This window comes from Monoraphidium neglectum (assembly GCF_000611645.1).
Source record: "Monoraphidium neglectum strain SAG 48.87 unplaced genomic scaffold scaffold01194, whole genome shotgun sequence".
Classification (NCBI taxonomy): Eukaryota; Viridiplantae; Chlorophyta; class Chlorophyceae; order Sphaeropleales; family Selenastraceae; genus Monoraphidium; species Monoraphidium neglectum.
The window spans coordinates 6,341-16,940 of record NW_014012434.1 but is presented as its reverse complement, the minus strand read 5'-3'; the positions used below and the strand labels follow the sequence as shown (position 1 = coordinate 16,940).

Sequence of the window (10,600 nt, the reverse complement as noted above, 5' to 3'; positions counted from 1 at the left end):
GTCCCACAGCCCAAAGGCGCGCACTGCGCCGTGCACAATTCGGTCCAGCAGCTGCGTCACCGACACGGCGCCGCCGACGACGGCGCACAGCCGCACCAAAAAGTGCAGCACCCCTAGCGGCGACTCATGAATGTGCATGACGATGGGGCTGAGGTCGTAGACGAGGTCCACAAAGGGGTCGCGCCGCACGGCCGCGTGGGTGCTGTCGCGGGGCACGACCAGGGGCATGGCGTACTCCGTGACGCTGTACTGGCTCGTCTCCAGGAGCATGCCGAAGCGCGTGGTGTACTCGGTGGGGACGATCTGTGTGTGTGTGTGTGTGTAGGGGGGGTGTGGGTGTGTGTGTTGAGGAGGGAATTCAGGTGGGCAAATGTGCGTGTGCATGGGTGCTTTGAGGAGCAATCCTTGGAACCAATAGGTACAAAAGACTCAAAATGGAAAGCACACAAAAAGCATGCCTGCCCAACGGCATGGAATGGGATCAGTAAAACACGCCGCCAGCAGATGTGCTGCCAAGGCCTGCTTGGCCACCGTCAAATGCACAAAATAAAACAGCTGCCATGTCTAACCTCTCCCAACCAGTCCAAACTGTCAGGTCTCATCCGCCCCGCACGCTTGGCTTGCAACAACCCCAGCAGCAGCCGCATCCCCACCTTTATGTAGTACTTGTAGGCATGGCCCCCGCCATTCGCCGCTTCGATGCGCGTCGTGCCGTCCAGGGGGCTGACCTGCCCGGGGAAGCTTGGCCCAAACGTCAGCCTGTGCACCGCGTGACTGATGTTCCGCACCCTCGGCAGCACATGCCCGCTCAGCATCTGCGGCAGCATGTCTGCCAGGCTCTGCTGGTGCACCGCGAAGTGCAGCCGCCCCGACACGCGCCGCACGGTCACGTCGCCGCGCAGCCGGCAGCCCTCGTGCGCGCCCATCTCCTGCTCCATGTCGCCAATGTGCCGCATGGCTGCCTCCATGTCGACGCTCATCACCGTGGAGGACCCCTCCCGCAGCACGCGCTGCGTCTGGGGCTGGACGTACTCGGCGGCCTTCGAGATGCGGCGGCCGCTGGCGTCGAGGCGGAACTTGTGGAGGTGAGCGCCGGCCGCAAAGTTGACGTCGCTGTCCGCGGTGCCGCTGGCGTCCATGATGTCGACACTGAGGGCTGGGCGCGGCGAGAGGGGCAAGAGAGGGTTTGGATTCACAGAGAGGGCGATATGAAGATCCGTCGCGGGTGCAGGGGGTCCACACGGCGGAGAGTCGAGGGAGAGCGAGTGCGTGCGGATCTTGGTCACGGCGCGCTGAAGCTGCCTGAGTTGTGGATGCTTTGGCTGGCGAGGTTGCTCTCACCAGCCCTTACCTGCCTGCTGTGGCCCCATCCCGCCTGCAAGGCCTGACTGCCTCAAGCCTGTGACCCTGCAAGCGCAACCAACCTGCGCAGGGTATGGCGTGGAAGCTGATGTCCACGAAGATGCTGAGGTCGTGACGCCGCCGCAGGTCAACCTCCATCTGCACACAAGAGTGGCAAGAACCAAGAATTACGTGTGTTTTAATTCACAACGTGCGGCGCAGTGAACCTCCAGTAAGAAGCCACCCTCAGGGGGGCCACAGGCTGGAAGAGCAACCCGTTACTTGATACCAGTGCTGGCATGGGGTGCCATGCCGAGAAGGCAGCTGGGTTGCGTGAGGCCGCGACCAGTGCTGCGTGCGCACGCACAGACCACAGTCGTCCGCTTGCGTGCAGCTTCAGATCGTTGCGCACCTTCGCCACCCCCTTGGCGCCCAGGAACCAGGAGAGTTCGTGGCAGAAAAGAGTCAAGGCCAGGGTGCAGCCCAGCAGCGTCACTGCGACGGGTGCCAGCAGCGTGTGTCGAGCTGTTGGGCAGGGCGGCTGCAACGCCAGCTCAACAATTACGCCATGCTCTTGATCCCCTGTTGCCGCAGCCATCGCTTTTCTCTCCATGACATCTGATCCCGCTGTGTTGCTTGCTCGCCGTGCGTATGCAGCGGCCCCCCAAACAGCTTCAGTGACATGCTGCCAAGCCCACATCCTACCGATGGCGCCATGGAGTGTCTGCTTGGTCAGGTGCTCTTCTGGCCGCGCAAACGCGCTGATACGTGAGAGGTCCAGCCGCTTCATCTCGACACCCGCGCGCGCACCCGTCTCCCTGCGCGGCGCCGGGGCTACGCCTGCGTCCCAACTCCACTAGCCACAGCGCTAAGCACGGAAACACTCGTAATGCTGAAAGATGTCTCCTGCGCAGCACCGATCCAGGCGGGTCCCGCTTGCACGCCTGCAATAAGGCGGTTCCTAGTGTGATCAAGTGATCACGGCGCCTGCGCTGACATGTGCTACTTGCTTTATGTTGCTATTGCTGGATTCAGTATGATGGTGAGGTGCCGCACAATTTTTAGCCCAGACACCCGCGTTGCAGTGGCCGCTGAGCCTTTCAAAAAGAGGTGCTCTGACGACACGCTGCAGCAACACAAGCTTAATCATTATGGGTTTCATCTCGTACGTCCCTGGTTACAACCAGGCAAAAGGCTCGGAGCAGGCCAACTCGAGTGTGGCAGCAGGTCGCAGGCATGCCGCCCTTGTGGAGCCAAAGGGGTTGATTGGGGCCGCAATCCTGACCAAGATGAGCTTGTGCCCAACAACGATCACCGCTGCTCCCCCAGACCCTGCGTAGGTTGACCGTAGATTGACCTGTGGCATGCAGCGGTTGCCTGATGCGCGTGTCTGCGCGCATCTGCTCGCTTGCCAAGTTTTACGGACGCTTTGCTACCTGGATGCGCAGATCCCCCTTGTCAAGCCCGCCTGGCTGCTGCCACACGGCGGCCTCCCCATATGGAAGCGTCTGGGTGAGCATGCGCGCAGCACGGCCGGGGTAAGAGCATTGTGCAGAGCGAGCCACAGCGGCGGCTCACGTGCGGCTGCGTGCTGTTGCATGTACATGCAGGTCAGATCTTCGCAAGATGAGTCCCCTCGTATCTATTTCAACACTTCTATGGCGCCGGATGTCTCGTCGGCACTCGAGATAGGTGCGGTGTGTAAGGACCCCTTCGTTGGGTTGCGGGCCCGCAGTTGTCAATGGACACTCGCACACAAACTTCAATATGACTTGGGCTGCCGGCCATTACTGTCTGCAAAGTTTGAGCCCCGTCGCTGTGGCAAATTTTCAGGGCGGCACAGCATGGGGGCACGTGGTGTGACGCTGGGGCCGGGTGCACGCGTGCCAGGCAACATCACGCCGCTGGACACGTACCGAGAGGTGAGACGACACGACCATTGTAGGTGATAGTCTGAATTGCGTGTGTCAATGCTTTTTGTACAACCAGACAGTTTTCACAGCGACGATGCGCAATGCGCAACTGACATCAACCGGTGCTGAGCGCAAGCGCTGCGGGGCCGATGCAGCAAGAAACTGCTGCATCGGCACGCCATCTTCCATTCAATTGACTGCGTAACTCTCATCAATCAGTACGTGTGTCTTACTGAAATGCGCAGCCACCCAGTCTGGTGGTGCTGACCTCCAAGCTCGACCGTCTCGGCCCGAGTACCCCCTGGCGTTATCACGCCAGGCATCTGCCAGAGCTTGACGGCGCCCAGCCACGCCTTTTCCAGCCGCAAAGCGCTTGGCGCCACGATGCGGGCGTACAGTGCAGCAATGTCGAATGGGCTGCGATGGATGCTGCAAGCGTGCAGTACGTGGGACAGGAGCCTTTCAGCGGCCAAGCAGAGGAGGTGAGGAAAGCGGCAGATTTGATGCTGGAGCGGCACCTGCAATTCAGCCAGCAGCAGGGGCGGCAGCAGCGGCAGCAGTGTGGCCAGCAGCAGCAACAGCAGCAGCAGCAGCAGCAGCAGCAGCAGCAGCAGCAGCAGCAGCAGCAGCAGCAGCAGCAGCAGCAGCAGCCGTCGCGATGCAGAGGCACGGGCGCCCGGCCTTGCACTGCACCTGCACGAGCGGCATGGGCGGGAACCAGTAACAGCAGCACTGCAGCTTTCAATAGCAGCACCCCGCACAACACCAAGGTTTGGCGCACCCTCAGTCTAAGCCAGGGTGGGCTGCAGCCATGGCGGGCCGCTGCAGTCGAGCCAGGGCCGCCTTGGCGCCCCGCTGGTGGTGCTGGGCTGCAGCCGCAGCGGCTCTTCTCGCCTTCATTTACCACCAGTGGCGCTACACCCCCAGCAGGCGCCCCTGGCAGCCCGCAGCGGCGCCGGCTGGTTTCTGTCAAAGTCGCGCAGCTTGAGAGGGCAGCGGCGGTGGAGGCGCGGCTGCGGCGCGAGGCAGATGAAGTGCAGCTTGCAGCCGAGCGCGAGGACGACCGCGCTGCCGCGCGGATGCTTGCAGCGGCGACAGCGGCAGGCCGTGCCAAGAGCGTGCAGCAGCCACGTCGAGCACATCCAACCGAAGCGACACGCGCGCCACCCGAGGGGCAGCAAGCGTTTGGGGCTTGGCCGCCCAAGGTGCTCCTGGCACTCGCGAGCGGCAGTGAAGAGTCTGCTGATGGATGGCTGCGTGCCTGGCGTCCCCACCAGCAGGCCGGCCAGCACCGCAGGCCCCACAGGCGCGGGGTGCTCTGCTTGAGGCGTGCCAGGGTTGCGGGCCTTGGCAGGCGGGGCCGACTGCCGGGAAACGGCCGGGCCAGCAGCGGTGACGAAATGGGTGCCTGCACAGCTGGGAGGGCTGGCTCCAACAGCGGCCAGGACGTTCCTATAGCCGCAGCTCTCCAGCCACCTGCTGTCAAGGCGGCACTACCTGCGGCCGCCGCAGACACCTTTGCACCCGGATGCAGCGATGGCAGCAGGGGCGGCGGCAGCAGCAACGATGGTGCAAGCGACAGCAGTGGGAGTTGCGGCCCCACCAGCATGGGCGGCAGCAGCCGCAGCCCCGCCGGCAAACTCAAAGAGGCACAGGCCCAAGCTGTGCCACTTTCCACACCGGCCGGCCCTCTGGGCCTGGCCCCGCTTACCGCCAGCTGGGAGCAATTGTTTGTGGGGCCTGGCCCCGGGGCCGCCTCTCTCAGAGGCGGCAACCAGTCGCCGGTGAGCTCGTCTGATGCGCCCGTTGGGGAGCTGGCACTTGGTCCTGCCGATGGAAGACACTTGGGTGCTGATGAAGGGGGCATGAAGAGTGTGGCCGAGCTGCTGGTTGAGTTTGCTGCGCTTTTGGATGAGGCCGGGACCGCACAGCAGCGCATGGCGGAGGGAGCGGGGTGGGGCTCAGAGGCTGCTGGCGCCTGCGTAAGCGGTGCAGTGCCACACACCAGGGAGGTTCCTGCTGGCCAAAGCTGCGCGGATGAAGGGGGGTTGCTCGGAAATGAGCTTGAGTGCATGTGGCCGTTCTGAAGTAACTAGGAAGCAGCTTCTTTGGGCGTGTGCCTCAACCGTTCGCACACATTACACTGCGTTGAATGAGAATTTTGTGTCTGAACAACTCATTACAGGAGGTTTCAGCACTGCTGCAGCAGCGTATGCAGTGATGGGCGAGCAGGGCAAGCTGCTGGACCGTCACCGGTGCCGCCGCGCGAGTGCCGCAGGGCGTCAACCGACCAGGGCAGCACCATGTACCGGTACTTACCGTTAGCTTGCAATGTTTCACTGCTTGACTGTATAGGGAGAGCGCCGCGAATTCCTCAGCTCAGCACGTACGTAGATCGCTGCGGGCCTTGTGGAGAAGAATGGCTCCAAAGGCCAAGTCCAAGCAACCGGCGGCCTCCACGGCCTTAGCTTTGAGCCAGGTGAGCAACAGATGCTTGGGCAGAGGGCGGGAGGCTTGCGTGCGGTGCCTAACGCGACTTTCGCGCTCGTAGGCCTCTCCTGACTTTCTATATATCAAAGTCGCTGATGGGGAACCTCGAAGATTGGCCTACGAGGTGAGTGTCGGGTGGGGACTGCCTCTCTAGGCGGTCCCGCGCCCATCGGTGCTCTACCCCTGTGTATCGAACGCTTGAGCATGACCGCATCACACCAAGTAGTGGTTGAGCTTGTAGCTTCCTCATGCACGCGACGGTCGCGGCCTGGGCGTCTGACGCGCCAATACGCGACTTGCGCAGAAAGGCGGCGTTGACATGCATCTCATCGCCCTGCTCCGTACCTGTGCCTTCACAGTTGGCCAAAATGTCGCCGTACATTGACCTCATATCGCGGACGGGTGCGGGACGGGAGCCCTCCGCTCCAGTTTTGCTTCCGCAGCAGGTGCGATCAGCTGTGTTGGGGAATTGCACCGGGCGGGCACCGAGGTTTACAGCAGACCGCCAATCTGCGGCCTTCACAACAGCGCGGATGATGGCAGACGGCTGCAGTGGAGACGTCGCAGCATGCAGCCGCCAGTCTGTGCGACCAAGTGACTTGCAAACGGGGTCGCATTGTAGTGAATGGCGTGGCGTGCCCACTGTGCTCGCAATCTGAGGACCTGCACTCATGCGTTGGCGTGTTGTGCAGGTCAATGAGGAGGTCATGGAACTGGTGGTGCAGTACATGACATACCACAGCGTGGCGGGGCGCTCGGACAAGGTGCGCTGACAGCAGGGCACAGCGTGGCGGCTTCTGAATGGCGCGGGGCGCGCTCGGCGGCAGGCTCGGCTGCAGCAGCTGCCCAACGGCGCGCCTGCTCAGACCAGTGGTTGGCTCCCCGGGGTATGGCTGGCGGCTGGCATGGGGGCTACCGCCACTCGGGTGCCTTGTCATTGTGCATGCACCTGATGGACCCCACATGATCGGCTCGCCCAGCATCGGCATAACTTTTCTTACCCTCCAATGGTGACCGGCCGGGCCGCCCCTCTCAGGAGAAGCGCCAATTCAACGAAAAGTTCGTCCGCATCGACACCAAGCGCCTCTGCGAGCTCACCTCTGGCGCCGACGCGCTGAAGATGCGCCCGGTGGTCGACCTCGCCAGCCGCCAGCTCGCGCGCATGATTGAGGGCAAGAGCCCTGACGAGATACGGGCGGCGTTCAACCTGCCGGATGACCTTACAGAGGAGGAGAAGCTGGAGCCCATACGGAATGTGGGGGAGGACGCGCGCATACGGCTGCTGAACAGGCTGTACGCCAAGAAGCGGCAGGTGGGCGTGCGCAAGGGGCTGGATTGTGGGGCTGTTGAGGGACTTGGGTGCCGACACGGAGCAGGTGCCGGCTGCAGTCACAACAGCTGAAGAGGTGCAGCCACGCTCTTGCCGTGTTCTCGCATAGCCATCCGGTCTGGCTGCATGATGCATGCGCTCCGGCCGGTCTGTTCATCACCGGAAGACGTCATCCAGGAGGTGCGGGATGACAGCGCTGATGACCCCCGTCCCACCCCACCTGCGCACACGACCAGGAGCTCGTCGCGCGAAAGGGGACGGCCCCCTCCGACGCGACATGCGGCGGCGGCGCTTCCACGTCGGCGCCGGCGCCGGCGCCAGCGGCTGCGGCCGCGCCGGCTGCAGCAGAGCGCAGCGACAGCCGGAGCGTGGAGGAGCTCCTCTCCTTCATAGAGGCAGGGGGCGGCGGCGGGAGCGGCGATCTTGGCGCAGCTGCGGCAGCAGCAGCGGGCCCTGGGTCCGCCTCTAAGAGGAAGAAGAAGAAGGCCCAGAAGCCCAAATGCGGGGCCGGCGGCGGGACGGGCAGCGGCGCCGGCGCCAGCGGCGGCGACGGCGACCGCGACTTTGTGGCGGGCGGCGGCGGCCGGCTGGACCAGGGGCAGCGGTCCGGCAGCTTGGGGGGCGGCGGCGCCGTGGGGCTGGCTGAGCTGCTGGCCAACAAGCCAGTGGAGGAGCTTATGGACGAGCTGTTCCCCGAGGACGGGTTTGAGGACTCAGGTGGGCGCCCGTGGATGCAACGCGGTGCTTGTGTGCGGCTGGTGGCTGGTGTAGAACTCTGCGAGCGCTGCGCCGGGTCAAATCTCTGAAGCTTGGCGGGCTGGAGCGAGAGCCCGGCAGGCTGGACTCGCTGGTGGATTGGACGCCAGCGGCTGGGATGCAGGGGCGTGCGCTGGGCGGCCAGTCCAGCCGGGGCGCCTGTGACGAGGCTTCACCAGCCAACTGGACTCCCTCTCATTCACATCATGCTACACTCCACCTTCCTTTTGACTCCCTGCGCCCTGCGCCGTCATGCGTCGTCGCTCCTCGATCACCGTTCGTCTCGAGCAGACAAGGACCAGGAGCTGGTGGGGGAGTTCCAGCGGCGGCTGACGGCGGACTGGAGCGCGCGTGCACAGGAGCTGCTGCACGAGGCCGGCAGCTGCGACCTCTTATCCAGCCACCTCAGCTCTTCCCCGCCCAGCGACCGCCATTGCATCGGCGGCGGCGAGGCTGGTGGCAGCTGCCGGGATGCTGGTGCTTGCGGTAGCGAAGACGGCAGCCGGCAAGCCGCGGGTGACCTACTGGCAGCGAGCGGCGCAGAGTCGTCCTGCGGGGCAGGTGGCGCCGATGCGCCGAGGCTCGCAGCAAACGGCGAGGACACTGCCGCAGTTGCTGCCGCCGCCGGCGGCAAGCGGGGAGAGGGCTGCCTGGCTCGCGTCGCAGAAGAGCTGGTGGTTGAGGCGGCGGATGAGCTGGCTCTGGAGGTTGTGTTCGAAGAGCAACGGCAGCAGGGCGCAGCGGGTGAGGCCCTCCTGCAGGGGCAGCCGGGGGCGGCGTCGCAGCGGCGTAGCTTGGGGGCTTGCACGCCGCTGCAGGTCGGCTGCAGCAAGGGCGCTGGCGGCGTGCCGACCCCTGGCGAGGTGCACGGCAGCGACATCGCGCCTGGGACACCCCTGGCATCGGCATCCCCACCCGTTAGCGCCAGCCGGGAGAGCGCACCCGGCAGCGGCAGCGGCAGTGGCAGCGGCAGTGGCAGTGGCTGTGATGAGGGCGGCGGCTGCAGCGGGCGTCGCAGTGGCCGCGTGAGGGGCGGGGGCCGCGATGAGGGCGTGGCTGCTGGTGCTGACGGGGACAGCGGCGGCACTGCCGGCAACGACGAAGCCGATGATGCGGACAGCCACAGCGGCGGCGTGAGCCCCATGGCCGTGCTAAGCTCGCTCCGCAGCCTCGATGTTGTGCACTTGATGGAGCTCGCAGGTCAAGAGGGCAGAGCAGACAGCAGTGGCATGGGCAGTGGCTGCTGGGAGGCCGCGGCGGCGCCTGTGTCCATGTCCGAGCTGGATAGATGTGCCTTTGCAACTGGCTCTACGCAATGGCAGCAGCAGCAGCAGCAGCAGCAGCAGCAGCAGCAGCGGGCGGAGGCCAGCACGACCCCCCAGGTGGCGTGCAATCCGGTTCAGGGCGCTGGGGCGGCACTAGGATGCGACGAGGAGTGGGAGCCGGGGTCAGCAGCGCCCAAACCTTGCCGAGGAATTGGTGGCGGCAGCGGGAGTAGCGCGCGGTGGCGTTGGCCGGATTGGGCGACGCGGCGGCAGGTGTCCAACGAATGATGCTTGTGTCGTTATGCCTGCCAACGTGATGGCACTACCTGTAATAAGGATTCAGTCTGCGAGTCGTGCGCGAGGGCAGCACCCGTGTGGGCCTGGATTGCCCGCCTGGTGCGCATCGTGCTCTCAACAAGCGGCGAGCGGACGCGAGTCGCATTACGGCGTCTTGAACTCTGTGGCTCAATCACCATCATCTCACAGCTTGAGCCCTTCGTACCAAACGCCACTGATTTACAGGGCCCGCTGACATACCGTACACACCCCGCAAGACACAACGTACTGGGCGCCCTGCAACAAGTGTCGAAGCTTGGCACCTCTAAGCAGTGCAAAGGCTTTTCCTGCACGCTCCTTAGGCGATGGTGCTGCTCCAGAGGGGCACGCCGTGTCTCCACACTGGTGGCAGCAGCAGCAGACGACTCACAGGGGCCTTGCTCCTACAGCACGGATGCCTGGCCAATCGCCCCACGCCTCTTGGACCCGTTGGGCTGCGGTTGAGCCCTAGATCTGTGGCTGCTCGCGTTGCCGGGGACGACCGAGCCAGCAATCCTGGAGCGCACGGCCAGCCCCACCATGGCGTGCGTCCCGTATCAAGGGATGATGGTAGCACTCAGGTGAGCTGCGCAACGCGGCCGCGAGGATAGCGCGCCTGCCGCCGCCGCAGCACGCTGCTGGCGCTGCGCCCGCCTGGCATGTGCCTCCTCCATGCACATGCCCTTTCCACGCTCGGCCTGCCCAGCAAGCCTCCGCCTCCGTGCCGATGCAGATTACCCTGTTGATGTCGATGAGCGTGTCGCTGCTGCTGTTGCCATGGGCGGCGCGGCACCCGACATTCCTGATCGGCCTGCCACTTCTGGCGTGCACGCCGGTCGTTGGCCAGGGTGTGCGCCCACTCCTGCGCGAAGCGCTCGCTGGCCTGTTCAAAGGGCTGCGGCTGTCCTCCAACTGGCTGCTGCCGCACCCGGAGGATGCGCACGCACACCATGGCGCCGGCCACCACGGGCACGGGCACAGTGCAGCGGCAGCCGCGCACCACGGCGGCGCCCACGCTGCGCGCGGCGCTGCGCACCACCGCGCCGCAGTGGCGCCCCGCAAGGCTGTGGACCCACGCACTGCGCCGCACGGCCCTGGCGCCGGCGGTGCAGCGCCCTTCGCCGAGGCGGCGGCGGGCCCTTACCAGCCGGAGCCCTACATCCAACCGAGCGGCCCCTACAGCGAGTGGC

At 64.9% G+C, this 10,600-nt stretch overlaps 3 protein-coding genes across 3 annotated transcripts; 2 read left to right on the top strand and 1 right to left on the bottom strand.

Moving 5' to 3' along the window:
• Positions 1-124: 124 nt before the first annotated feature.
• Positions 125-2,131, bottom strand: MNEG_6987 (putative endoplasmic reticulum-Golgi intermediate compartment protein 3; the record flags this gene model as incomplete). The annotated part of the gene is made up of 6 exons (XM_014044542.1): positions 125-148; positions 220-303; positions 654-1,156; positions 1,425-1,500; positions 1,754-1,836; positions 2,047-2,131. 6 exons carry the CDS (start codon positions 2,129-2,131, stop codon positions 125-127), a joined length of 855 nt encoding a protein of 284 aa, XP_013899996.1.
• Positions 2,132-6,112: 3,981 nt separating this feature from the next.
• On the top strand, positions 6,113-8,752 carry MNEG_6986 (hypothetical protein; the record flags this gene model as incomplete). Its single annotated transcript, XM_014044541.1, has 6 exons — positions 6,113-6,190; positions 6,437-6,508; positions 6,781-7,056; positions 7,311-7,791; positions 8,122-8,574; positions 8,649-8,752. 6 exons carry the CDS (start codon positions 6,113-6,115, stop codon positions 8,750-8,752), a joined length of 1,464 nt encoding a protein of 487 aa, XP_013899995.1.
• A 1,403-nt stretch (positions 8,753-10,155) lies between these two features.
• On the top strand, positions 10,156-10,595 carry MNEG_6985 (hypothetical protein; the record flags this gene model as incomplete). Its single annotated transcript, XM_014044540.1, has 1 exon — positions 10,156-10,595. A coding segment is annotated over one exon (440 nt), but the record flags the coding sequence as incomplete, so codon positions are not given.
• Between the last annotated feature and the right edge of the window lie 5 nt (positions 10,596-10,600).